At 46.4% G+C, this 27,885-nt stretch overlaps 3 protein-coding genes across 14 annotated transcripts in view; 2 read left to right on the plus strand and 1 right to left on the minus strand.

Annotated features, from left to right (window-relative positions):
• LOC138837834 (polycomb protein SCMH1) overlaps nt 1–3,155 on the plus strand; it is a 116,023-nt gene extending 112,868 nt beyond the window's left edge. For 5 of the 6 annotated variants that reach the window (XM_070036832.1, XM_070036828.1, XM_070036830.1 and 2 more), the window contains 2 exons: nt 892–1,034; nt 2,065–3,155. In XM_070036832.1, the coding sequence (XP_069892933.1) occupies nt 892–1,034; nt 2,065–2,190 (269 nt within the window). In that variant the 3' untranslated portion in view covers nt 2,191–3,155. Of the gene's footprint in view, nt 1–891; nt 1,035–2,064 lie in introns of those variants that run through there. The other variant, XR_011375465.1, reaches the window with a different exon arrangement.
• Nucleotides 3,156–3,896: 741 nt separating this feature from the next.
• LOC138837825 (schlafen-like protein 1) lies at nt 3,897–9,678 on the plus strand. Of its 6 annotated transcripts, none has more exons than XM_070036816.1 (5): nt 3,897–4,248; nt 5,586–6,147; nt 7,583–8,122; nt 8,343–8,486; nt 9,075–9,678. In XM_070036816.1, exons 2-5 carry the CDS (start codon nt 5,719–5,721, stop codon nt 9,201–9,203), a joined length of 1,242 nt encoding a protein of 413 aa, XP_069892917.1. In that variant the 5' UTR covers nt 3,897–4,248; nt 5,586–5,718; the 3' UTR covers nt 9,204–9,678. The 6 variants fall into 6 exon arrangements, with proteins under 6 accessions (XP_069892917.1, XP_069892915.1, XP_069892919.1 ...); XM_070036814.1 differs by lacking the exon at nt 3,897–4,248 and adding an exon at nt 4,966–5,031; XM_070036818.1 differs by lacking the exon at nt 3,897–4,248 and adding an exon at nt 4,966–5,031 and having other exon boundaries at nt 7,583–8,110.
• Nucleotides 9,679–11,180: 1,502 nt separating this feature from the next.
• The window catches only part of LOC138837835 (CTP synthase 1), a 30,116-nt gene continuing 13,411 nt past the window's right edge, over nt 11,181–27,885 (minus strand). For both annotated transcript variants that reach the window (XM_070036833.1, XM_070036834.1), the window contains exons 6-19: nt 27,704–27,787; nt 27,245–27,325; nt 23,709–23,860; nt 22,521–22,653; nt 21,469–21,557; nt 20,709–20,803; nt 20,102–20,164; nt 16,153–16,196; nt 15,554–15,650; nt 14,118–14,173; nt 13,941–14,037; nt 13,718–13,862; nt 13,014–13,102; nt 11,181–11,980 (exon numbers count right to left, since the gene is read on the minus strand). In XM_070036833.1, coding sequence (XP_069892934.1) covers nt 13,018–13,102; nt 13,718–13,862; nt 13,941–14,037; nt 14,118–14,173; nt 15,554–15,650; nt 16,153–16,196; nt 20,102–20,164; nt 20,709–20,803; nt 21,469–21,557; nt 22,521–22,653; nt 23,709–23,860; nt 27,245–27,325; nt 27,704–27,787 — 1,221 coding nt within the window. In that variant the 3' untranslated portion in view covers nt 11,181–11,980; nt 13,014–13,017. The remainder of the gene's footprint in view (nt 11,981–13,013; nt 13,103–13,717; nt 13,863–13,940; nt 14,038–14,117; nt 14,174–15,553; nt 15,651–16,152; nt 16,197–20,101; nt 20,165–20,708; nt 20,804–21,468; nt 21,558–22,520; nt 22,654–23,708; nt 23,861–27,244; nt 27,326–27,703; nt 27,788–27,885) is intronic.

Below are 27,885 nucleotides of genomic sequence, written 5' to 3' on the forward strand. Positions count from 1 at the left end.
GAGCATTCAGTTGATGTTGAGATTGTTTGCTCCCTTAGTATATGACATTGAAATGAGAACCTGCAGGCCCCTTCCTAAGCAGCTGCTGCCTGGTTCTCCCCATTTATTTGTATTTCTCTCCCCTTTGCTGTGAGTTTTCAACCACAGGACTTTCATTCTCTCCTTAGCCAGGTTTATAGATTTGCTATTCCTTCTATTCTGAATACTGTATCCTGAGGATAGCTTCTCACCTTCCAGATCCCTTTGTAAAACACCATCTTCATCAGATTATTTTCTGGGCCTTTACCTAACATGACTGTCCTTTGCTTGCTTTAGGACTTTTACCCATCATAGGCTGATTTGACCCATTTACTTACCCATTTATTGTCCCTTCCCTCTTGACAGCAGGATCTGCTTTAGTTTGACTGTCCTCAAAAAAGCCTGAGACAAGGGTTTGGTACAAGTCTTTTGTGTTCAAATATAGAATCCCTTTAAGTCTTACAGGCCTTAGAAGAGAACTCAAAGTATTATCTATTACATGTTTCCCTCTAGACCCCAAGAATTTGACTCTGATATCACTTGGCTACCAGGGTCTCTAGAAATGATCCCCCAAACCCTAATTTCTCCTACTGAACTCAAATGATCCCCTGTCATCATTGATACCTCAAAAATTTATGGCCTCTGATTCAAGCTGAATCTTACCTCAATGGAAAATTCCTTCTGACCATTTCTAATGCTAAGACCTACCCTGCAGAACAAGGATTTGAGTTTCCCTTTGTGGAAATTTCACTCCCAGTCGTCTACTGGTGTGAGCACTGCTGTGAGCATTACCTGTAGGGCCCCTTATGTGCCAGGGAGTGGGGACAGGCCAGCCAGTCTGTGTCTGTGATGTAATGCCCTCCTGTACTGCAGGCTCCAGCCGATACCTGGAAAACCGAGACACTTCCCGACTGAGTGACCAGGACCCTTCCTTGTGGACAGTGGAGGACGTGATGCAGTTTGTCCGGGAAGCTGACCCTCAGCTTGGACCTCATGCTGAGCTCTTTCGAAAACACGTAGGTGACCCTGCCCAGCCTCTCCATTTGCTAAGAGTTTTGCTACTACAATTTGTTTGGCTCTAAAAGGTTGTCATAGACTATCCCAGATCCCTTGAAGCAGACTGCAGTGAACGCTATAAAATATAGACTCTTGGGCCTCAAACAGACTTCAGTGTTTATCTCAGTGTTTTAGCTCAGGCTATTTGGCCACATCCCCACTGGGTATATGGCCTGGAGCTCAATTCCTGGCACAGGTGTCTGCCTCTTTTCCCAAGAGTGTTTGCATGCCTGTCTTGGCATGGGAATCTGGGGCCTCAGCCCAAGTTAAAGGATCCTTTTCAAGTGGTACCCATACTCGCTCTGACTTGGTTGTCTATCATTGCTTGCTCTTTTGTGAATTTGCAGCATCTCTTCAAGGGGGTATTTGGTCCTGTGGCCAGACATTGCTCATGACCCCTCTGTTCTGGCCACACTCCTGCTATGGACTCCAACTTGTATCCCCAGTCAGCTACTGCTTGATGCTAATTTTTCCTGTGGACACTCAGAGGTCTGCTGCCTGGCACTGGTTATATAAACATTTAGGTGCTGGGTGGGCTTGCAGGGGCTTCAGAGCAGGCCAAAAAGCTCACAGATGCCCACTGAGTGCTGCTTTGGGCCCAGCTTACACAGAAGGGTCTCTACTGTTCTGGAGAAGTGCTGAATCACAGAACTGCAGCTAAAGGTTAAAGTTAATACCAGCTGTATGGGTTCGTTGACTGGGAGGCTTATAGGAAAGATGGAGTTGAGCTGGTCTTAGAAGCTTAGAGGTAGGGATACAGACCCTGGGCAGGCAGCAAAGAAAAGAACATGGTATGAGCTGTGTGAAAAGCCCAACCTGCTACATTCAGCAGTGCATTTCAGGAAGGATGCTTCCACGTACCAGCATCCTGACTGCATTCCATTTGGTTGCCACTTCCCGGGGGCCTTTAGTCAGAACCTGAGATGATTAAGCCAACCAGGCCTCTATTATGCCTCATCCTCCGTGTCTACCCTCCATTCGCACTTCCAGGAGATCGATGGCAAGGCCCTTCTCCTGCTGCGCAGTGACATGATGATGAAGTACATGGGCCTGAAGCTGGGACCTGCACTCAAGCTCTCCTTCCACATTGACCGGCTGAAGCAGGGCAAGTTCTGAACAGGAGCCACACCTAGACAACTGATCAGTTGGGAAAAAGAGGCATTCTTTCCAGAAAGGAGGCTAACAACCTACTCCTAGGTGCCTAGGTGGGGTTCTGGGTCACCTTAGGACTTGATGAGGCTGGGGAGCCACCACTGCTACCCATTCCTGCCACGATACCTCCTTCCATGAAGGATGGGGGATGGGAAAGTATGGGCACAGGGCCAGAGCTGCTCTTCCTCAGCCCTCCATGGCACCCAGGTCCCCTCTACTTATTTCTCAATCCTTGCCAACTCTCACTAGGAGTATAGACTGAGCATTTTGTAAGTGATGGAGATAAAGGCCAACCCTGGGGCCTTAGAAGGCCCTCGTATCTGGGCCCCTCACCACTTCCTGGGCTTAGTATAACATCCTATGGCCCCAGTTCCTGCCTTCTCACCAGATCCACAGACTCCAAATTCATGGTGCAAACCTCTACCTTTTTTTAAAAAGATGTTTTCTTATTGCTAATTTATTATTCTGGCACTTAGGCAACCCCTATGGTTATTGCTTATCTTGCACCAGACACTGAATTTGGAGAAGAGGATGCCCCCTGCCTTGGCCTCAGAGAGGTCCTTTCTAGTATCTGTGGCCCCTTTTCAGAGAACACTGCACTAGGGTATAGTTTCCTTGGAGCTGTTTGCTGTGTTTGGGAAGGAGAGTCTTATATCCCCACCACCACTAGGCCCTTTGTAGCCCCAGGCCCATCTGTGAGATGGGAGTTCCACACTGTCTCCTTGCCCTTACCAGAATTGCTGATGATGGACCTAATGCCTTTAGGCCAAGAAGGCCCTGGGGTAGAAGAAGGGAGGGCCTCCAGCCTGGAGTAGTTCTGCCCTTCCACTCACTCTCCTGTGCTTCCTTGTAAGCAAAGTAGCAGCACTGCTGCTCCCGCTGCCATCTGGACTATTTTATGTCTATTTGTTTATAAATAAAAACCAATATAGATGCCGGTGTCTTTTTAACCAGTTGACAGCTCCAATCACTGTGCACTCAGTGAGCAGGCCATTCCCCTTCTCTTGGTCTTGGTTTTCTCAGAGGATCCCTAAAAGTTCTCCTATTCCAGCAGCCCTATGGAACAGGTTATCTTTAATGTCCTGAGGCCAGTACCCCATAGGCTTCTGAGGGAACATCATGAATCCAGGCTCTACACTCAAAAGGCTTTGCTCTGTGCAGTCTGGAAGCAGTGTGAAGACTGGAAAATACAAGGAGTCTTCAGTGGCTGGCTCCTTATCTTCATGGAGTAAGGAGAGAGGCAGGGACAGCACTGGCCAGGGCCCCTCAAGCTCAAGGCCACATACTCTGCTCATAATGGAGGTGACAGGGTTTTCAGGCAGTGGAGGAGATGAAGGAAGCCATAGATTTAGGTCATATAACTAACATTTTGGTATCACTTCCCATGTGCCCTATAAATGGATCGACCTGAATTAGAATCATCCCCCCAAAAATTCAATTATAGCTGGGCACTAGTGGCTCATGCCTGTAATCAGGAGATAGATACCTGAGGATCACAATTTTAAGCAAGCCTGGGCAGAAGTAGAGCTGTGGCTCAAGTGGTAGTGCTAGCCTTGAGAAAAAAAAAAAAAAATTCAGGGACAGGACCCAAGTCCTAAGTTCAAGCCCCAAGACCAGAAAAAAAAAAAAAAACATTTACATTGTAAATGAGACAGGAATATACCTCTGGCACTTGTTAACCCTCACAAAGCAGTGGTAGTGGAAGCCTCAGCTGTCCAGCTACTGAGAGAATAGCTCACAGCTGTAGGAGCCAAGGAACACTAGAGGGGAGACACATAGAACTTCAGCTATTGTTCCATGACTCTGAAGCTGTGGATGCAGCCAGAGCAGACCTAGCTGCCAAGGTGGGTAAGGACAGGGCACCTCAATCTCTCCAGAATCTCATGCTGTCACCCTTTGGGCCTGGGGTCTCGTTCTTGCTCCTCCCACACCATTTCTTTTCTCAAGTCATCCATCTGAGCCCTGCCTCCAACCCTGAGGCCAACAAACCTTCAGGAACAGCATCAGGATGGCTGCCATGAGGTAAGTGGCTTTCACTGCACTGTGAAGCTGTTGCTGGTGGAAGCATTGCCTGTGGTTTCACCCTGATTCCTCGTAATCGAGGCTTCCAGCAGTGTGTTCAAGTGTATAATGAGAAACACTTGCCTTAGCCCTTCCTGCATTCACAGAGGCTGCACATCACCTGGCTTGGCTCCCATCAAGCAGCAGATAATAGCCCTGCCCCTTAAAAAGCACAGTGCTTCACTGATTTTTTTTTAGGACTATTCTAGACAGCAACTTTTGTCTGTGGCATAGAGAAATGTCTGGTGTCAGGGGGACCTCTAGACCCCTCCCAACAAGTTTTGATCTATCCTGGAAGCAGCTGGGCACTGAATGTGCTCCGTGGAGTTTGGGTTTATGACCAAGGAGAAAGTAGAGGCTTTATGTAATAGGACTACTGAGGGGGCAACTGGGGGCTTGCATGGGCTCAGGAGCCTGAAGGAGGGAGAAAGCACATCTTCAGTCACTGGATTCCAGAAACTGCCCAGAGTGAGTCCCGTGGCCAAACTGGGTCATGGATGGACAGCTGTATATCCTGACAGTGTAAAGCAGGACCCCAGAGAGTTGGAGAGGCATGTCACTGTTTGATGTCCTCAACCCTGCCTGCCTGCACCTGACCCAGAAGGCATTGTTGACCAGCGTGAGATCACAGAGGCAGTTGTGCAGGCTCCGCCCACTTCCTTGAACTCTAGTTCTTGCCTACATGCCAAGCCCCAAGTGCTGTGGGAACTGCTGGCTAGGGGCCAGGGGGCTGTGGAAACACAGGTATGGTAACACCCATAGAACCCCAGTAGCCAGCAGGACTAAAGGTCACAGGCCTCCTCTTTTCTCCTCTCCTGGTTTGCCCTGAATTACTCTAGCTCCAGGCCCTGGCTATCTCAAAGATCCAGTCCAGAAAGATGTAAAGCAGTGATGCTGCCACCCAAGCTGGGAGCTGGGAGGGGGGGGGATAAGTGGAGGGCTTGTGTGTGCAGAATTCTGGCTTAGGAGTGAGGAGCAAGGGCTCAGTTTGGACCATCATTCTGACCTTCCTCAAGGTATATATACAAAGGCCATTCTACTGGAGAGGGATCAGTGATTTTGTTCATGGGCCAAAATATGTAATAACCTATACCTAGCCCTGACTTAGACTGTGAGCAGTTTTAGGTTAGGTGGTAGAAAGCAGGCAAAGGCCTCTTATACAAAAGGCTTCTTTAAAGGTTCTCTCCAGATGCATGGAGACAGTAAAAATCTTCCAATTGGTTCAACTAGGAATACTCTAGACTGTGTGTACTTCCCCCCACTCCTTTTCTCTCCCCACCCTTTTCTCTTTCCTCTAGCCTTTCTCTCTTACCCTGCCCAACCTCAGCTAGTGTGTGAACTCCAGAGGCCGTGGGCTAATCTGAGAGACCAGGACCCAAGAAGAGCAGCCAGCACTGAGGAATCCAGTATCCCTTCTGAGCAAGACCCACCATGACCCCAAGGAAAAGACCAGCTCAAACACCAGTGTTGGGCCCCCAAGACAGGCATCCCCGGCCAGCACTCCCCCCTAAAGAGCCCCTGGCTGAGTCCAAGCCCTTGGACCATGACATAGTTCCCAGCACACACACACTCTATATTGGCAACCTGAACCCCCAATTCTCAGCACCTGTGCTGGCCTGCCTGCTGCGAGACACCCTAGAGCAGCTTGAGCTGCCCGTGGCACGGGAGCACATTGACGTGGTGAGGCGGCCGAGGAATGCCTATGCATTGGTGCAGGTAACCACACAGAAGGCCACCCTGGCCTCCCTCCCCTGGCGTCTGCAGATGGCCTTGGAGAAGCAGCTGATCCTCAAAGAGCTGACGGCTCGTGGGAAGGAACTGGTGCTGAGTGAAGACTCAGTGCCCCTAAACCACAGAGGGGTGAGCAAGAATTCCCTAAGTGAGGCCCCAAGGCACACTGGTCTGGGGTGGGGGGTGGGGCGAAGGCCTGAATATGTGTGGCTGAGGAACTGGGACAAATCTGTAGCTGTGAGGCTACTACTTAATGACTCCCTACTTTTACCAGGTGGGACTGCCCTTGCAGAGCACCTCCAGGCTGTTTGACTAATCAAAGGCCTTGTGAGACTCTTCCCTTGAACCTTTTGTATTCCACACTCTGGGTCCAAAGGCCTGTGGGTACACATGGGTTCTGAGTTTTTCCATAGCCCATTTCATCTGTTCAGAGCAGAGCACCATCCACTCTGTTCCCACAGTGTGCAGCAGAGTCCTAGGTTCCAGGCTCTGCCCTCAGGAAGTCCTCCAGACATAGGCAGAGCAAACAACAAAACCAAGGTGGCTGGGAAAAGAACAGAAGGGCTCTCACTGCTTGCTTACTGATATCAAATCGAGAGGATTTCAATCCAGGCTTAGACTTAAGAGTTGGACAGGCTATCAGGGAGCTCCAGCTGGAAACTACAGGGTCTGTTGAGGAAGGAGGTTGGGCCATAGAGTCACCATGCTGTAGCCGAGGCAGAGCAAGGTAAATGATCTCTTTGGAGTATAAACCCATTTTGTCTGAACTGATATCGAACCAAACTGCTTCATGACATTTCAAAGTGCAAGTGCCTTCTCTCATGTTTGCAGGAGACTTCTTTCATGTCTCTGAGGCTGACATTTGTTTTCTCTAGGAAGCTACTAGGCTGGCAGAGCTATGCATCTCATTTCCATGTACCAGCCCATGCTAGATGCCCAGCTCTATAGAAGCAAAGGCAGTAGGAAGCTAGGACAAGATTTCAAGGGCAGATGGCCATCTGACTTGTATTAGTGCTTGTGAAACTGCAGCCAAGTGATGAGAGGAAGAGAGACTGAGTAATGAATCCCAGACTGGGAAGTGGCCATGAAGACATAAAATGCCCATTGTGCTGTGACAGAGCAGAAGCCATAGAGGGAGGGACCAAAATGTGGCAGTAGTCTAGAAAATAGGCATTTTCTAGGGAGAATAGGAAGAGGATGAGCTTTCTCGGTTTAAGGACTTATAGTTATGCACAGAAACCTCAGGCCCCAGGGACATTATAGGACTATCACCCAAGGGGACAGATTGACAAATATACCAGCTCCCACCTTAGAAAGCAGCAGTCTTCAACCTAGTACCTTGAAAAAGCCCAGGGACTGATTTGAACCCTTGAACTAGCAGGAAAGGTGATCTCTCAATGGCTGCAGGAGAGTAGGGTAAGTGGGGCCACTCAGTCTCAGAGGGGACACCAAGACACCTATAGAAGCTGGACCTGGGCAGGGATACAGCTGGGGTCTGACAATCTCACAGCAGGAGCTCTCTTCTACCTGGGCCTATACACCCTGCTCTTACATTTCACCCCAGCAGGAGGACGACAGTGGCCCTAGCTCGGGTCCCAGCCCTGGCCCCAGCCCCAGTCCTGGATTCAGCTTCCCACCATCAGCCTGGCCTGCCAACTTCTCACCTAACCTGGACTGGGCCAGGCCACGGCATATTCCCCATAACCGGCCTAGTGGTGTGCGATCTGATAGTGCTATTGAGCACCAGGAAATTCAAGGCCAGGAGCGACTCTTCCAGGGTGCCTTCCTGGGCAGCGAGACACGGAACATGGAATTCAAGCGGGGAAGCGGCGAGTATCTGAGCTTGGCCTTCAAGCACCACGTGCGGCGCTACGTGTGTGCTTTCCTCAACAGTGAGGGTGGCAGCCTGCTTGTGGGTGTTGAAGACACTGGCCTGGTGCAGGGCATCCACTGCAGCCACCGTGAAGAGGACCGTGCCCGCTTGCTGGTGGACTCCATCCTTCAGAATTTCAAGCCCCAAGTCTTTCCTGATGCCTACACCCTCACCTTCATCCCTGTCATCAGCACCTCTGCCAAGAGCATGCCTCTCAAGGTGATCCTGCAGGTCAGGCAGGACTGTCATCTGTCACTGACCAGCAGGACTGTGGCCATGCTACCACCACACTGCTGAGCAGTACTGGGGTGGGAGTTGGCACATGGAGTAGGGAGCTGGGGAAAGGAGCCTACCAAGCTTCTTTAGGGAGTTCCAGGGCTCAGGGAACCTGCATAGGATTGAGACTGCCAGGCATGGATGCCACACCTGAGCTGCTATTTCTCCTACCAAGGTGCTCCGCCTAACTGTGCACACCCCCAAGACCCAGGGCGAGCCACAGCTGTATGAAACAGACCAGGGGGAGGTGTTCCTGCGGCGTGATGGGAGCATCCAGGGCCCACTGTCGGTCACCGCCATCCAGGAGTGGTACAGGCAGGTGAGGAAGCACGGGCCCCCTGCCAATTATGGAGCAGTCCCAGGCAAATCTGTGGGTGCTCCCTGGGTTCTGCAACAGCCCATGAGCACACAGTAAGGCTTGAGTGAAAGGAACTCCACCTCTTCTACTGCGTAGTTCAGTGATGGTTGGGAGAGAGGCCTTCTTTCTATATTCTTTCTCACACTACCTAACACCTTGGTGATGAAGGCTCTCTGTGAGTGGCCAGGGAGCAGGGACACTGAAAGACTGAAGACAGAAGGAATCCCCAGGCCTATGTGCAGCATTTAGGGGGAGGGGGTGAGCAGAGTGCTGGACTCAATCCCAAGGAGCCTTTTCTAGAGGGAACTATCAGGTGATAGAAAAACAGCTTAGGACCAGAAGAGCAGTGAAAAGGATATGGCCAAGTGACAATCCATGCTTGCCATGGTGCCTAGGAGGTGCTGAGGACAGCTGTCTCATATCCCTGTTTCAAAGTTACAGACTGTACCATGGCTAGCACTCCCCTCCCCCAGCTATAGTTAACTGCAAAAGAAAAGCAAGCCCAGGACAATGTCAGTATGATCATCTGCTGCCACACTTTCCCTTCAGAAGTGGACAGCAGTCCTGGGCAAGCTGGAGGAGAAGGTGAAGGTGCTGACAGCGGAAAAGGAGCAACTCCAACAGCAGCTGCAGCTGCAGCAGCATAACCGTATGTCATGCACCTGCTGTGTCCTGTGAGGCCCACTTCAGGTGGGCAGTACCCTGCAGTGCTCTGCGGAGCCAGGCACAAGCTCTGACCCAAGCTGTCCTAGCAACAGAACACAAGTGGACCTGGTGGAGGTTGATGGAGGCTCGGGCCACATCTCCTTCAGCACTGTACTCTGGGAACCTGTGGCTTCACTGACCAGATAGTGTAGCTGAGAAGCTGCTCTTAGCACATCCCCTCCCCCCCCCCCCCCCCGCCGCCCCAGAAACCTTGGCCAGTCAGCCTAGAACTGAGCTCCAAAAGGCCTGCCTTCCTAAATATTGCCTTGGCCAAGTTGGATCCAAGACTCCAGAGCTAGACAGTGCCAGAAAGATACGTCATCTTGGAAGTTCCCAGCAGCCAACAAGGTATATGTGGCAACTGGGTATGGAGCAAACAGGCCACCCTGCAATCCACTGACTCAATGCAATTTGTGATTACCAAAGTCCTTTAATAAAAAATTGTATGCACAGGGAAAACAAATGGTTACTTCTAGGACATTTGGTCAACCAGCAGAAACCCAGCTCCCACCTCCCATCATAATCAGGTTGGGGGGAGGGGGGAAGGGAGGGGAGGCATTTCCTGGACCAAGCACAAATGCTCTAGGACCATGCTCTAGTAACAATGGCAGGTCACCAAACTGTCACCCACTCTGCTGCCCCCTAGAATCACTGAAGCTGAGAACTACACAAAGAATGCATGCCTCTGGCTAGGGTGATTATTTAATGTGCCAGAGTGCAGCATTTCTATGCATCACAGGTGTGATGCTAGCTTGATGCTAGCCCAGGCATTACCATCCTCAGAAATTCTTTAAGTGGGAAGCAGCCAGTTTCTAAAAGCAGGTGAAGTCAGAGTGTAGCAACACCAGTCTGCTCAGAACCACCTGCCAAGCCCCTGGATCTAAGAAATGCTTCTCATCTAAGGACTCAGTACAGGGATGCTGCTGGGTAGGGAACAGTCAGGGCATTGGAAAAACCCTGCAAGTCTACCCTCCAGTGTTTTGGCACAGCCACTATAGTAAGCCACGTGTAATCTCTTTTCTCAGAAGAAGGTTGTTCAGGAAACTAGCACATTAGTCGACTGAGGCAGTTCACCTGGGGCACAAACATGACGAGAGGTTCTTTGACCATCCACCCATATATACATACCCAGCCATGTCCTCACTGTTGTAGGGACATGCTATCCCCAGAGGGCAAGGCTTTGGGGGCACCTTCTATTGGTGTGGGAGAATGATAGGACCACTGGGTGAAAAGTCAAAAGCATATTCAACCAGCCATACTCTGAGCTTCAAGACAAGTGTGAAGATCTCCATAGGCATGGAGAGTAAGTTTAATAAGAAAGGCTTCTCTGTCTAGCCGGCTTTAATTCTGCTGTGCTGCTGTGCAGCAGAACTATGCTACTACTACTCCACTGCCCTGCCCCTCCCCCGCCCCCTAGTCATGGGGCTTGCACTCAGGGCCTGGGCACTGTCTCTGAGCTTCTTTTTGCTCAAGGCTAACACTCTACCCCTTGAGCCACAGCACCACTTCAGGCTTTTTTCTGTTTATATAGTACTGAGGAATCGATCCCAGGGCTTTATGTATGCTAGGCAAGCACTCTACCACTGAGCCACATTGTCTCTTAGTTTTTGTTTTGTCGGCCGTGGGGCTTGAACTCTGGGCCTGGGCGCTGTCCCTCAGCTCTTCAGCTCAAGGCGAGCGCTCTACCACTTGAGCTACAGCACCACTTCCGGTTTTCTGCCCAGGCTGGCTTTGAACCATGATCCTCAGATCTCAGCCTCCTGAGTAGCTTAGGATTACAGGCGTGAGCCACCAGCGTCCGGCTGTCTCTTAGTTTTAAACATCAGATCACTCACTGGAGGCTATACCCCTGGAAGAACCCTGGCTCAATGCCCAAACACAGGCACCCAATAGTTCAGGCCTCTAATTTCCCTGCCTGGCTAACAATAAAAACAATAAATGAAGGCTGCCTTTGATTCTGAATTATTTATTTAAGTTAGGAGTATAACATTGAGTCCAGTCAGAATAGAATAGGCACTTGGCCATCCCACTGTTAACATCACGCTAAGAAAATAACTTTTCATATTGCATTTCAACTGAAGTTAACACCGTTCTGGAAGAAAAAGTACCCTCGGGTCAAAGCTGTCAACATGAGAGGGCTTTATAGGCAATTTTTCCCAAAAAGATTCTGGCTTTTTAAGTGACCCCTTGATGCAAGGAGTGTTCCCAGCCCCAAGAATAGAAAGCACAAAGGCTTAGGGTCTTTACATCCCACTTGAGAGATACAGATATCTTGCTGTTTCATGTGACACTGAACTGAATGTCCCTTTGGGTCAGGAGCAGTAGCTCTGGTCTCACTGCTCTGAGAGGCAATGACCATAGTTACTGGCACCAAGTGTGAGACATACTGGCTAAAATGATCAAGTGTTTGGTGAGTCCACGTGGCACTCAAATCCACAGTGACACGAGGTAGTTGGAGAAGCAAGGTGGTCCATGGGCTTCTACCAGCCCACCCATTATCAGTTCCCATCCAAACATCCAGCTTGTCTTAGGAAACTCACAGATTGTGCAGAAATGTGCTACATGACAGGCAAGTACATCATGAAGTAGCCAGTAAGTGATGGGACATGCAAGTGACAAAGTTTCCAAATATCTTTCCCCATAATAAAATAATCTTAATAAGAAACATAATTTAAAGGAAGTGTCAAAAGCTGAGTGTAAAATCATAGCTGTAAACTCTATCAAAGTCAGAGTCTCTTGAAGAATCATTCCTGTTTAAAAAAACAAAAGAGCAATTACATGATTGTTAACATAGAAACATTAGAATATCCTCAGCAGCGCTGAGAAGCTATTTTTAATAGAACAGTAGTTGGAGCTATATTTCTAAATTCTACAGAATCACACAAAGACCTTGCAGTGACCTCTCCTTTGCCTAAATATAAGCACTCTTCCCACAGCTTCAGGCCCACCAGTGGGTAAGTCTCCATGTAATTATCCAAATGCCTTTACTGTTACTATCCTTTCTCTCATCCGTTTCTTAGATCAAACAAGCAGCCTATAGCAAAACCCCTTAGTGTGGGATATTAGTGAGGGCATGGTATCACATGCACACCTAGCAGAGCAAGCAGCCTGCTCACCTCTCTAAAGTTAGCCCAGGTCAAGCAGCCAATCAACAAGGTACAAGGGGAATCAGTCAAGATCATAGCATCAGACCAGCCACTGGGTCAGCATTAGAGCCCCTCTAGAGAAGGATGCCTGGGACACAGGATCCAGATAGGGCTGCCCACCCCATGCCTTAGGGCAGAAACTATCTCACTCAGACCCTAGATTCCTGGTGCCCTCTCTGCCTTCTGGGCCCCTCAGAATCTGCAATTCATTCTGTCAACAGCCAACACTATAAACAGATTTCTACAACAGTGCCCATAGTTACTTCAACTTTATACTCACTAATACTATCACTGTCAAGACAGACATTCAAAGTCTGTTCAATAACTGGACCAAGCTGGGTACAAGCAGTGTCAGTTCTGAAGCACTTCCAGTTAAGACCTTGAGGCCCTATGAAATGACATGCCATAACTGTAAGGCCCACTACTACACATATCCAGATTTATAGAGGGGCCTAAACACTTCCCCTAGTTGGCTCCAGAGAACCTGCATGCTGAAATGAGTCCCCAGAAGTACCCAGAGAATGATGTGGAGTGGCCAGCTAATACCCACACTGGCCTTACCACCACCAAATGCATGATAGTATTACAATGTTATTGCCATTTTTTTTAAAACTAAAGTTTGAAGGTATCACATTACCAGATCAATCATGATTTATCGATGGAAACTTGAGCTCAGTGATTTCCGAGTCGGGGGAGCTGCTCCCACTTCTGTCACTGTAGGTGTCCCTGTAGGATGTATAAGGTTTATTCCTCATCTCTCACCAGAATCTCACTTCTAACTCCCTGCTTCGTAGCTGCCATTACTACAGGGACATGTGTCCTCAACACAGCAGACATCTGTTGACCACAAACGGTTCTGAGACCACAGAGGGATTTGTTTGTTTTAATTAGGAGAGATAACCATTTTCTTTCAGTCTTGATCTGCTAACCATAGCAGCCAGATCTGGATAATGGCAGCAATGGGAAATAAATCCACTGGTTGGAGCCCACTCCTCATGGAAACCCAAAGTTTCTTTAACATGGACCCAAGGGGTCCTCTGCCAAACACGATCTGTTCAGCCTCATCACCAGAACCTGACCACTGCAGAGAAGGGGTCTGGCCAACATGAAGAGGAGCAGCTTAAAAGACTCCATGGGAAGACTCCATGGAAATGTGAGGAACATATGGCACCCATCTATGGACACCGCCCAGTTCTTCTTAGGGATTCACTAAGTGACACCTCACTGCAATACATGGTATGACCATGTCTCCTCCCCTCCCCCGCCACCACTCCCCCCCACGGCCAGTTTAGGGGCAAGAGAAGATGAGGCATTTGTTACTGAAGCAGTGTCCCCACCCACCTGGGAGAAAGCCTGCAGCCTTTCTGGAGGTAATGTGGGAGACGCCCCACAGAGGCCAGGAGAAGGCCAAAGTAGGGTGGGGAGGGCTTGATGGGCCTGGACAGGAACTCAGGGTGGTACTGAACCCCAACAAAGAAAGGATGATCTGAAACAAATTCAAAAGGATCCATTATGTATGTTGTACATTAGCATGAGACAAAATCTTCACTGTCCAGGTACTCACCCTCCAGCTCCACAATCTCCATCCTCTCGCCTTCAACATCTTGGCCAACAAACTTTAAGCCTTGCTCCTCCAAGCACTTTTTCAAGACTGGATTCACCTGGTGAAGCAGAACTATTAGGCCCCCGTTACCATCTTTCTAGAGTAGTAGAAAGGAAGGGATACGATTGCGTAATTCACCTCAAATCGGTGTCGGTGTCTCTCTTCCAAGTAGTCCACATCTCCATAAAGTTTCCCTGAGGTGGGGGAAAAAAAATCAGGCTGGCTGGAAGACTTCTGATTTTACCAAGGACTTATTCACAACCGCATTCTACTTCCTGGTTCACTTTAATGTCCACATAGCCAGGCCATATTAACCTTGCCAACCAAACTTGGTTAGTTGCTCTAGGCACAGCTTCAACTAATTCTCAGGCTTCAGAGAAACAGGCTTTCCAAACCCCCTCAAATGCAGAACTGCTCAAAGACAAAGCATTCTGCTGCTAGACACAGCCTAAAGAACAGACCAGGACCTACCAAGTGGCCAGTACCCAAAGAATAGTGTGAAGAAAGGAGATCATACAGAGCTACACAAACCTCTAAGGATGTCGAAGATCATCAGCACCTGGAGCTCTAGGCAAACAGGCTCTACCTATGCAAATGGCTGCTTTATTGACAGATGTTTGTGTGGCCTAGAGACTCGCAAACTAGGCTGCCTTAGATTCCCCCAGATAGATGCCAGGTGCTTCTGCTGATGGACTAAAGGCAGAATGTTCCCAGTAGGCAGGGAAAAAAAGCCTGCCTTACAGCAATTTTCTCAACTATTTTTTCTTCTCAAATTTCTCAAAAATTTTTATTTTCTATTAGTACTTTGTAAGGATTTTTTAAAAAAAAATCATCAGTGGGCTGGGAAGGTGGCTCAGTGGTAGAGTGCTTGCCTTTCATGCATGAGGCCCTGGGTTCAATTCCTCAGCACCACATAACAGAAAAAGCTGGAAGTGGCGCTGTGGCTCAAGTGGTAGAGCGCTAGCCTTGAGCTGAAGAGCTGAGGGACAGTGCCCAGGCCCAGAGTTCAAGCCCCATGACCGACAAAAAAAAAAAAAAAAAAAAAAAAACAAGTTCCACACAGTTCACCTTCATAGTAGAAATTAACAGTGCAATGAACCTAGATTTATTTACTGCCCACCCTCCCCCCCCCCACACACACAGGCCCAAGGCCAGGCCAATAGCCTCTGAGACCCACCTTGCTGCCCTGCACAGACAATACATCCTAAAAGGACATGAACTTGAGAAATGCAAGCAAGAACAAGAAAAAGCCACCCTTGGGGATGGGAAGGTGGCTCAGTGGTAGAGCACCTGCCTTGCATGCCTGAGGCCCTGGGTTCAATTCCTCAGCACCACATAAGCAAAAAGAAAAAAAGCCGGAAGTGGTGCTGTGGCTCAAGTGGTAGAGCACTAGCCTTGAGCTGAAGAGCTGAGGGACAGCGCCCAGGCCCAGAGTTCAGGCCTCACAACTGAACCCCCACCCCCCCCAAAAAAAAAAAAAAAAAAAAAACAGAAAAAGCCATACTGGCTCTTCTTAGCCACAGCACCACCCTAAGCCCCACGTCCTGGATAGGCCAATGTGGGGCAGCTCTTACTCATGACTGAGTTCTTGGTCTGGAACAGGGTTCTCCTCTTGCCCAGCCTCATGGTTCCGCCCATCTGCCCCGGGTTGTGTTCTGGCATATCTATGACCTGGAGATTTTCAGAAACAAACAAACAAACAAACAAACTACTAAACTTGGCTTCCATTAGGAGATAAGACCTCCTTCCTCCAATGAAGCACCCCCATAAGGAGGCTCTGCATATCCAGCCTTACTGCTGGGAATAATGCAAATCAATGAGCATAAAGTGGCAAGAACAGTGACTGGCATGTACTACATTCATACATAAATATGCCTCCTAAGGTTGTTACAGGAGGCAGGGAGAGAGCTATTTCCATCAAGATCAAGATCCCCTCTAGGTGGCTGCACCTGTGGGAAAGATAAGTAAGGAATGAAGACTAAGGAATGAAGACTAATGGTGAAAATTCAATGTTCTTATCTGTTAGGTCTTAGACACAGTGTCAGAGTACTCCCAAAGGGAACATTCTTCAGGAGGCAGCCACATGGCCTCACTGCCTGTCTCCGCCATCAACTATGTCATGAATGCCCTTCTACTCCTTTTGAGTTCTGGGAGATTCAAACACTTGACTCACCACAGGATGACTGGTCTTAGGGTCAAACTCTGTAGAATTGGCATCTGAAAAAGTAAAGTATTTGAGTTATGAAAATAGTTAAAACAAAACTGATTACTTGTAGTAGCTTCATTGCTAAGTACTGACTCATGATTTCCCCCAGTTTAAGGTCAAAGACCATAATAACTAGGGAACAAGGTAGGCATCAGTGGGTCATGCTGGTAATCCTAGCTACTCAGAAGGCTGAGATCCAAGGATCACAGTTCACAGCCAGCCTTGGGCAAGAAAGTCTATGAAACTTATTCCAATTAACCATTAAATAAAAAACAAAACCCAGAAGTGGAGCTGTGACTTAAGTGGTAAGAGTATTAGCATTGAGCACAAAAACTGGGATAGTACCCAGGCCCTGAGTTCAAGCCCCAGGACCAGCAGTACATGCGCGCGCGCGCACGCACGCACGCACGCACGCGCACACACGCACACACGCACACACACACACACACACACACACACACACACACACACACACACACACACACACACAAGCTAGACACAGCATTTTAAAATATCCAATATTCAATACAAACAGGTGAATTTTTTCCATGAAGCCTTTAACTTTCTGGGAAGTTAAGCTGTACAAAATTGAGAAATCAAAACCAATTATTTGAGAGCCAGTGGTCCATAGACCACCACCACAGAAGACTCCCAAGGTACTCGCGCCGGACCCAGAAAGGGTAAACAGAGACAGAAATCTTGGAGCTCAGAAACTGCACGAAGACCCTTCCCCCATCCCTTGCTGTCAGCGTGACTCTGTGCCAAACCGACAAAGTGACCTGTCCTGAAGTCGCCAGGGACCCCAAAGCCACAGCAGTCCATAGAATGCCAGCGCAGAAAATGCACATAGTGCCAGACCCGGACTGAATAACCAGAGACACAGACCATGAAACTCAGACCCAGAGCCCCCACCACCACCCGGCCCAGCCCACAATCATCTCAGGACACGGTGGCATGATTATCTCCATTGACGTGGAAAAGGCTTTTTGATAAAATACAACATCCATTCATGTTAAAAGCTCAGGAGAAAATAGGAATAGAAGGAACATTCCTTAAAACAATAAAAGCCATATGCAACAGACCAATAGCCAATATTATAATAAACAGGGAAAAACTACAACCAAAGGAAAGGATGCTCACTCTCTCCACGCCTCTTCAATATAGTTCTGGAATCTTAGCTAAAGCAAGAAAGGACAGTAAAGGGATCCCCATAGGGAAGGAAGAAATTCAACCATCCCTATTTGCAGATGACATATTATACCATAACGACCCCCAAACTCCTAGAGATTTGGCAAAGTAGAAGGATACAAAATCAACCCACAAAAATCATTTGCCTTTTTGTACACCAACAGTGTACAAGCAGAAAGGGAAATCAAGGGAAAAACCCCATTCACAATAACCTCAAAAAAAATAAAATATCTAGGAATTAACCTAACCAAAGATGTAAAGGAACTACTTAATGAAAACTATAAAAGCCTAAAGAAAGAAATCACAGAGAACACCAGGAAATGGAAAGACCTTCCATGTTCCTGGATAAGCAGAATATAGTGAAAATGTCCATACTGCCAAAAATGATATACAAATTCAGTGCAATAACCATCAAAATCCCAATGTCTTTCTTTACTGAATAGAGAAAACAATCCAAAAATTCATATGGAACAACAAAAGACCTAGAATAGCCAAAGCAATTCTAGGCAAAAGAAATACTGCAGGAGGGATCACGATACCAGATTTCAAGCTCTACTACAGAGCCATAACAAAGACAGCTTGCTATTGGCACAAAAACAGGCCTGAAGACCAACGGAACAGATTAGAAGATCTAGAAATTAAATCACATACCTATAGTCAGCTGATATTTGACAAAGGAGCCAAAGACATACAGTAGAAGAAGCATAACTTCTTCAACTATTGGTGCTGGGAAAACTGGGCGGCCACATGCAGAAAACTAAAAGTGGACCCTAGCCTTTCACCATGCACTAATATCAACTCAAAATGGATTAAAAATCTTAACATCAAACCTGGAACTGAAACTACTGCAGACAGAGTAGCAGAGACACTTGAACTTACAGACACAGGCAGGAAGAACTTCCTGAACAGAGTCCCAGGGTCACAAAAATTAGAGAGAGACTCAACAAATGGGACTACCTTAAAATTAAAAGTTTCTCCACAGCTAAAGACATAGCTACCAAACTAGAAAGACAGCCAACTAACTGGGAAAAAATATTTACCAGCAATATATCAGACAAGGTCCTAATATCCATTATATACAGGGAACTCAAGAAACTAATCTCTCCCAAATCTAACAAACTAATCATTAGCAAGGGAGCTAAAGAGAGACTTCTCAGAAGAAGAGATAAAAATGGCAAAGAAACACATGAGGAAATGTTCATCATCCCTGGATGTAAAGGAAATGTAAATAAAAACAACCCTTAGATACAACCTTACCCCGGTCAGAATGGCCTACATCCTAAATTCAGCTAATGACAAATGATGTGGAGAAAAAGGAACCCTATTACACTGCTGGTGGGAACGTACACTTAAAAAACACTTTGGAAAGCAGTCTGGAGTTACCTCAGAAAGCTAAACCTCTCCTATGACCCAGCCATACCACTCCTAGGTAACTACCCTGAGCAACAGGAACCAGGATACAGGACACATGCACCTTCATGTTCATTGTAGTACTGTTCACAACAGCCAAGATATGGAAACAACCCAGATGCCCCACTATAGATGAATGGATCTAAAAAGTGTAATCTAAAAAGTTGTATTGTCAAAGCTCATAGAATTCACAAACATTATAGACCATAATGACAATTTGCCTTGTGAAGGTTAAAATGTATCTGACTTAAGTATCCCTATCTCACAATACTATGAAATTCGTGAAATTTATGTAATTAGTTAATCTCAATAAAAAATTATTTAAATGTGTCCATTACAACAGTTCTTACATTCTTACAATCGTATTTGATTTTGGGGGGGAATACTAGGGTTTCAACTCAAGGCCTCACCCTTGAGCCATGCCCCCAACCTTTTTAAGCTTTAGTTTTCAGATAGACTCTTGTACATTTTTCCCAGCAATGACCTCAGACTGTGATCATCTTAACCCTGCTGCCTGCACAGCTGGAACCACAGGCATATACCAAAATGTTGGCCCAGTGTATTCTTTGAGAAAGAGCCTTGCTAACTTTTTTTTTGAGTGCTCACCTAAAACCACGAGTCTCCACCTCCCAAGTGCTGGGATTATATCTGTGAGGAGTTGTGCTTGACTTCTACTTTTACTCTCAGCATCTCATATGCTGCCCTGCTCTAAACTGCTATGTCAGAAAGTAAGTAAATGATTTCAGTACAAATAACCTTTTGGTCCCGTACTGAAAACATCCAGCGGAATCATCCAGAGAACAGTGAGAGGTGAACAGCCAAGGCTGTTAAAGCCAGTGAGTTTTCAGGTGGTCACTGCAGTGATCTACAGTTCGTAGATAGATCTGATGTTTTAGCATTTCCAATTTGCCCACACTGCTAGGGATGGTGTGCATGCATTATTTCACCAAATTTTTTAACTGGGAAGTAGGTGGTCCCATATTTTTCCTCCCAATCTACAGAAGAAACAAAGCCCCAGGAAAGCTAGGCAAGTTGCCTAAAATCAGCATCCTAAGAGATAAAGCCAGAACTAGAGTCCAGGTCCTTCCTTCAGCCCCAGAGTCTGTTTCTAACTACTATGTAGGCCTGGTAGGCCAGGGGCTTCCTGCTGGGCACCAGAACAGGAGCTGCAGGAGCCAAAGGACATCTGGCTCAGCTGTGTGGAGGAGGTTGTGGCACTTTGGTGGGAGAGGCAGCCCTGCTCCCAGCCACCAACATGCCACACCATTTCAGCCACTTGGGAGTAGTTACACCAGAATCAGTGTCCAAACGCACTTACCTTGCCATCCCAGCACATTTCTTGAGAATTCAACCACAGCCAACTGCATTCCTAAGCACACACCTTCCAAACAGGGAAAAGCAAATGAAACTGAGAGAAGCAGTTCCCACACACACCCCTAGGCTGCCAAGGACTGTGTCATGCAAGGTCATTTCCCACATGCACAAGCACCCCCTGGCTCCTGTGCTAGCTGATTTATCTGTCCATGAAGATTCTAGGTTCTATAGTCAGCCTGAGAAAGAGGCAATATTCCACCCAGTACTTTAACATTCAGCTTTCCTTACCTTCACTCATTCAATTCTCATTTACAATTGATGAAGCTGGAAATTAACTAAACTCCATCTCATAGTTCTGTAAATTCCTAATCGATAGTTCATTCTCCCACAATTCTAAGCTATCTACATGTGCTCATCAACTCCATTTAAACAGCCTACATTTCTCCCCAAGAGAACCAGAGGCTTTCCATTCTCATTCAACAGACAGCATGTGAGTCGAGGCACTGTGTCTGTGACTTAGTTTCCCTATACCCTGGTCCCACCTCTTCCTCTGGGTACCTTCTCTTCCTCCTTCCTCCACAGAGTAAGGAGGGCATGGCAAAGCATCTTACCCAAAAAAGGCTTTTTCTGTTTCCGAGCCCAGGCAATTGCTTGGATTTTTCCTTCTGTCCCTCGAACACCAAATCCTCCTGGAACCAGTATTCCACTGCACGAGAGAAAACCACAAGGCATTGGGCTCTACCCAGCCCATAGTAACCTCAAAGCAGCCATGGTGGAGTGACTGGTTTCCTCTGAGTTACTTGGAGACCGCCAAGTAGCTGCATGTGGTAACACTATAAACTTAGCTAAGTGAAACTCTGAATATGGGCACATAAGAACTATAATGGTGCTACTGCACTTGACACAAGTACTTTGTGCATAATTTTCTTTTTTTGCCGACCTGGGGCTTGAACTCCGGGGTCTAGGCACTGTCCTTGAGCTTTTGTGCTCAAGGCTAACATTATACCACTTAGAGCCACAACTCCATTTCTGGCTTTTAGGTTGATAAGAGTCTCATAGACTTTCTTGCCCCAGATCTCAGTTGCCTGATTTATATTTAACAGTATTGGTAGGCTGTGTGTGTGTGTGTGTGTGTGTGTGTGTGTGCGGTCATGGGGCTTGAACTCTGGGCCTGAGCGCTATCCCTCAGCTCTTCAGCTCAAGACTAGCGCTCTACCACTTGAGCCACTGCGCCACTTCCTAGGCTGTGTTTTTTAAGTCACACAATAGGTCATCTGTGTAATAATGAAAAGACGTTTAACAAATAGGTTGCTTAGCACTAGCAGACAAGACCATGATATCAACAAACGCATGGGCAGAGCCCACACTTACTGAGCACTGCAGAGCTTCTGCCATGCTTCGTGGTAGCGTACCGGCTCCTCCTGCAGAGTGCTGGGTTCCAGGTCTGTGGAGTCAATGTACTGCAGGGAGACAACAAGCAGCTGGTGACTTTTATGTGTCATTACCAATGTCCCACCTCCCTCCGTTTTGGTTTTCAAGTCATAACATATTTAAATTTAATAATAATTTAAAATTTTAACTTTATTTTAAAACGAGCTTCAAAATCTTATCTCTGCTAAGCCACTGCAAAGTATCTTCTGTTCAACTTCCCCCCCATGCCCGGTTACCCCATTTTCATCTATATGAAGTATGATCCACGTACAATAAGGTAAAACCTTTTTAAGTGCATGCTTTTGTGGTTTGTCCATGTACAGACATGAAGGTATGACCACCACCTCAATCAAGATAAAGTACCACTATCCCAAAACTCCCCATCTGCCAATCTGCAATTCCCTCTCTGCTTCCCACTCCAGACAACCCCAGAGGCTAACTTCTTAGTTTAGTTTGTCTTCAAAAACGCATATGAATAAAGCCAAACAATATGTAGTTTTTGGTGTGTGTCTGTCTTGGTTTACTCAATATGTTTTTGAGATCCAACACTGCATTTATCTGGTTGGTTTTTTATTGCTGAGTAGTTTTTCATTGTATAGCTACTCCACAATCCAATTGCTGATACTCTATTGTCACCTGTAGAGATGGGCAAGGCTGTGTCCCAACACACCACCGGCTCAGCTCTGCCTGTCATGACCCAGGCAGAACAGATACAGGGAAGGTTTTCAATGGCAACATGCCTCTACCTGCCAGGCCCATGGGCACTGGGATTCAGATCCAGGCACTTGGTTTCTCTCTGTATCTACTCTGACCACTTTTTCTTTGCTATTTCCAGAAACTTCTGTTTTCTCAGAGCCCAAAGCCAATCAAGTTTCTTATCACTAAAAAGAAATCCAGGGCTTCAAAAACATAGAACAGATATGCATGCATCATCCACAAAAACACCAACTACTTCCGTTTGCCTCTTGGCTACACCTGCATCACTCCTTTACCTTGATTTCCAACTTGTGGTTGATAGCCAATGCAGAATGCTCCAGAGCTTTAATGACAGAGGCATAGGAGTCCGAGAACTTGGTGTATTTGCCCACAAGGGCAATCGAGCAGGTTTCCAGCAAGCGATCATACCTAGCAAACAAGTCAAGAAACACTCAACAATTTGGAATGTACACACCTTCATGAGACCATAATGGCTTTTGTTATACAGGAAAAATATGCCTAGGAAGAATCCAGTGGGAGTGAACATCACTTGAGGGCTGTGTACAAACAGGTCAAAAGGAAGCAACCTTCAGAACAGGGCAGGACGTGTAAAGAAAGTAAGATTAGAGAAACCCTTGTAAAGAGACAGATTCAAAATCTCACAGAAATGTTTTTAAAAATATCTCAATCTCAAAGGGGCTGGGGAACTAAACAGACATGAACAGACAATTCACAAGAGTTAATATGATAAAAAGAAAAGTGAAATTATGGAATATTTACAAAAGAAAGCTCTACCCAATTTCTATTGTAAAGTATAAATAGTAACAGCAAAACGATTATGTTTTATAAAATGAGGGCAATAAAACTGTGGATCACTTGGGTAGCTTCATGTAAAAATATACACATAAATGAAGACTAAAAGGGAAAAAACATCAAGATGAAAATAACTGCCACTAAGCAATGGAATAAATGCACCCTTCTGCACGGGTTTATATTGCTGTCATGGTGACACTGCTGTCACCACAGTGAACCATACCTTGCTCTGAGGAACTATCTCAGAATCAGAGAACAACAGAGCTTTAGGAGAAGATGGTGGCAGAACTTCCCTGCTGATTCTTTTCTGTATTATCAAGCATAGCTCAGAAATCAGCAAAGCTAATTAGAAGTACTCCAGGCAAGACCAGCCATTCACCTGTGTTTGAGGAATGCAGGCAGACCAACTGCCACTGGATGCGTGTGTGCTGGCTATCTGTGTGATAACAGACAAATGTATGTAATTGAACTCACTGCCTGGAAAACTGGGAACTGGCCAAGCCCTGCAAGAACCTCATCTGTGCTGTGCAACAGAATCCATCCCCAGCACTCAGAGCACTTTTTAACCATACAGGCCTTTTCAAGGCCTGAGGGGCTCCAGCATAAATTAATCCTCTGCACTGTGACAAAAAAGCAAGAAGGCTGGCACTGCCAGCTCCTGGGAGGCTGACCTGTCTGCCATCTCTTTCCACTTCATTAGCATCTTTCGTGGCTGCCTCTCAATAGGAAGATCCAGCCTCCGAAGGAAATAGTCCACAACCCCTTGCTCTTCTAACAACAAGGGGACCCGGTATATGGATGAGACATCATGGACGCAGATCACCTGTTCAAACAACAAAAACAAATTATTAGTGCTCTAACAAGAACAAACCGGGCGATGGCCTCCTACTAGTAATGTGACTGGAAAAAAAATTCTCAGTTTGGAAACGGAAAAAGGTCATGTTCTAGAAAAAGATGAATTGCCAAAACTGACTCAAGAAGAATGATTAGAAAATTATTGGCTTTTATGAACATGGATACCCAAATCCGGAAGGAAGGAAGAAGGGAGGGAGGGAGGGAGGGAGGGAGGGGACAGAAGGAGGCTAAGAAAGGAAAGCATTGGGGGGGGCAGCGGGGAGGATTGGGGGGGCGGGGGGAGGATGGGAAGGGATGGGAAGGGGAAACAAAGGAGGAGGCTACAATGCTTGATAAGAAATGTACTCATTATCTTGCCCATGTAATTGTAACCCCTCTGTACAGTATTTTCACAATAAAAAAAATAAAAAAATAAAAAAAAAAAGAAAGGGAAGCACTGGTGTGGTGATACAAACTTGTAATCTCAGCAGTAAGACAGGATCACAGTGATGCATGCCTATAATCACAGCTACTCAGGAGGCAGACATTGTGGGGATATCACACTTTAAGGCCAGCCCAGGCAAAGAGTTAACAAAACTTCATCTAGCCCCTCACCCTCCCAATAAAGAGTAGACACAGTATCTGCATCTGTTATACCAGCTATGTGGTAGGTGTAAGTCAGATCACAATCCAAGCAAAAAATGCAAGATCCTAACTAAAGCAAATTGAGCTGATACCATGGCTCAAGTGGTAGAATAAATTGCCTAGGGAGCACAAAGCCCTAAGTTCAAACCCCAGTATCACTAATTAAAGAAAAACAGTAAGAATTGATTTAATCCCCAGCACTATACACACAAAGAAACACATACACACAGATATAGATGATAGACAGACAGACCTCACCATAGGCTAGTCCTAAAGAAATGGGGCTAGATATTCATATATAAAAAAGATAAATTCCAATCCTTACCTTACATTATTATAAACAATTATAAATTCAAAATAGATCATGCAAGATCTAAAACTACAAAACTTTGTTGTGAGTCTTGAACTCAGGGCTCAACTCTGTCCCTGAGCTCTTTTTGCTTAAGGCTAGTGTTCTACCACTTTAAGCCACAGCTCCACTTCTGATTTTCTGGTGGTTAATTGGAGATAAATCTCAGACTTTCCTGCTCCAGCTGGCTTTGAACCACAATCCTCAGATCTCAGCCTCCTGAGTAGCTAGGATTACAGGCACGAACCACCAGCACCCAGCTACTTGCCATGTTTTTAATAATGAATACCTTTAGTGAAAAGCAACTCTGCTACAGAACTGAATTGATTTCATTTGCTAGAAAATATGCAAAATAATTAAAGTGCACAATAAAGGACTGTTGAGAAAACAAAATTTCTGTGCATCCATGACTTCAGTATGAAACAGAACCCCTCTGCCCAACTGAACTTCTGGCTCAGGAGTCACACCCCAGGGCCCTGGCCTACACTGAGGCCTGAACCATCTTGGAGAAGTAGGCTATCAAGGTAAGCAGCACAGCCTTTCCTTCTGCTCTCTTCACACCAAGGCAAGGCCAATGGTTTCTCACACTGCTCTCCCCTGACCTCAAAATCTCTTAAGTAGATTACTCTTACTTTAACCACCAACTGCACTGTTCACTGCACTGTTCACTCCCCAGACCAGCTGGGCTCTCCTCATCCTCAAACCGTCCAGTAGTAAGACAAACTTTTCTTAACTGTGTCCTGAAACTCCTCAACTTCTACTTCCCTTCTAGTCTGCTTCAAGCTATGGTTTGAAATGGTTTGGCATTCCCAAGGGATCACATGATTGGAGTTTTGGACCAGGGATGGCAGTATGGCAAGGTGCTGTAGCTCCTGTAAAGCTTGAGCCCTTGGGGGGGCTCTGCCCTCAAAAAGGTATTTTTCTTTTGAACCTTTGGATTCTCACAAGCAACCTGGCCCCACCCTCTCTCTGCTTCCTCACTGGTGATTGGATCCTTCCTCCATACATGCTCTGTCATTGGCCTTCCTGGACCTATGCTGTGTGGACATGCAGCCTCCCAAACAGAAAACTAAATCTCTTTTCTTTTCTAAACTTTTTTCTTTACTAAGTTGCTGCCTCACTATTATGGTGTTCAAAAGGTAACTAATACAATGACTGATACACAACCCTAAGTTGGCATCACTAGAATTTCCACAATAAGCACCACACTTAAGATACATTACAGGTTCCCAAGTTTTGGATTTTTCCGCACCATAAGTTACCTCTATTAATAAATTACAAACAAGTCAGGTGCCGGTGGCTCACACCTATAATCCTAGCTACTCAGGAGGCTGAGATTTGAAGATTGTGGTTCAAAGCCAGCCCAGGCAGGAAAAGCCATGAAACTCTTATCTCCAATAAACCACCAGAAAACTGGAAGTGCCCCTGTGGCTCAAGGGGTAGAGTGCTAGCCTTGAGCTGAAGAGCTGAGGGATAGCATAGCGCTCAGGCCCAGAGTTCAAGCCCCATGACCAACAAAAAAATAAATAAATTACAAACAGATTAAAAGGTATACAAGAACCTATACACCAGATACATAAGGTTGAATGCCATGGCCCTTTCCTTCCAGAAGTTGTCACAGCCTGTGAGGGGAAACATACATAAACACACAATACGTGCATACATGCCCATGCACATATTTGTACACACACATCTAGATTCACACTAACTAGCATGTGTCACTAAGTCCAGAGAAGTGATGAGTCCTGAGGGTTGAAGAAGATACACATAAGGCTTGTCAGACGATACTATGTCTAGCTATACAAAATGATTTGACAAAAAACGAATGCAACACTGCCACAAGAACTGAGCAGAGTCTTGACAGAAATTACTAGCAGGTACAAAAGCAGAGCCAGAGCACTCAGGAGGCTGAGGCAAGACGATCACTGAGTATGAGGTTAACCTGGGCTACTTAGCAAGACCCTGTCTAAAACACCAAAAACTTAGAATGTAGCTCAGTGGCAAAGTACTTGTCTAGAATGCAAAAGGCCCTGGTTCACTCTTTAGCTGGGATGTAGCTCAGTGGCAAAGCACTTGTGTAGAATGCAAAAGGCCCTAGTCAAAAAAAGAAAAAAAAAGAGCAATAGAACTAGAGTGGAGCTTTAGGTGAATTAAATTTGGTCTGTACAGAGCATAAAGAAAAGGAATGGAACACAGAGAGGCAAAAGATGACCACAAAAGATGTTTAAGGAACCACAAGTAGATGATGGTCATTCATAGAGCCAGTGGGGGTCAGTTCTGGGTGATGCTAACTACAAGTTAACAACAGCAAGCCTCATAAATTGATTGTGGTCAAGAGGCTTCCGACAATTAGAAGCAGAGATGGAAATGTCCACTCACTTGTTCAGGTTCCACATGGCAGAACATGGATATTTTCTCTTTCACAGATGTGTCAAGAGGATTTGAGCACCTGCACACGACCTGCAGTAAAAATAAATAAGAGGAAGGGTTACCAAACTGACTGAATTAAAACAAATAGACCTAACATTGTGAAGCTGAACAAAAATGCTAGCTCCCAGAATAAGGCACACAATCAACGAAAATATTACCTATTTTCAGAGCAGAGGAAAACCCTAAATGGATGGCAATACAAATTAAAGAAGTGAGTGAGTGACCTGCAGGAGCCAACTATGCATTTCTCAGTTTCTGAATGTTTTTACAGAAGCAAAAGGGGAAAGCACTAAATCTATTTTCTCTACCATCAACAGCATAAAAGCCTGGCAAGAAGACTAAGGTCCTTCCTGTCATGAAGTGTGACTTCAACTTTCACAGTGAAAGCAAGCAATCAGAAAATCTTACCAGGTCTGGGGAAAGTCCAAGCCCTCGAAGTTCCCGAACACTGTTCTGGGTGGGTTTTGTCTTCTGTTCCCCTGTTGAACTTGGCTATTGTACCAAAGGAAGGAAGGAGGGAAGGAGGGAGGGAGGGAGGAAATGGAGGGAGGGAAGGAGGGAGGGAGGGAGGGAGGGAGGGAAGGAAGGAA

This window comes from Dipodomys merriami, unplaced genomic scaffold (genome assembly GCF_024711535.1).
Source record: "Dipodomys merriami isolate MVZ:Mamm:240054 unplaced genomic scaffold, mDipMer1.0.p SCAF_277, whole genome shotgun sequence".
NCBI classification, from domain to species: Eukaryota; Metazoa; Chordata; class Mammalia; order Rodentia; family Heteromyidae; genus Dipodomys; species Dipodomys merriami.

Excerpts from the sequence above, each read along its gene's own strand:
- LOC138837825 (XM_070036816.1), top strand. The coding sequence starts at position 5,719 with ATGACCCCAAGGAAAAGACCAGCTCAAACACCAGTGTTGGGCCCCCAA. Across the intron at positions 6,148-7,582 it reads TGCCCCTAAACCACAGAGGG|CAGGAGGACGACAGTGGCCC; the intron begins GTGAGCAAGAAT and ends ATTTCACCCCAG. Across the intron at positions 8,487-9,074 it reads TCCAGGAGTGGTACAGGCAG|AAGTGGACAGCAGTCCTGGG; the intron begins GTGAGGAAGCAC and ends CTTTCCCTTCAG.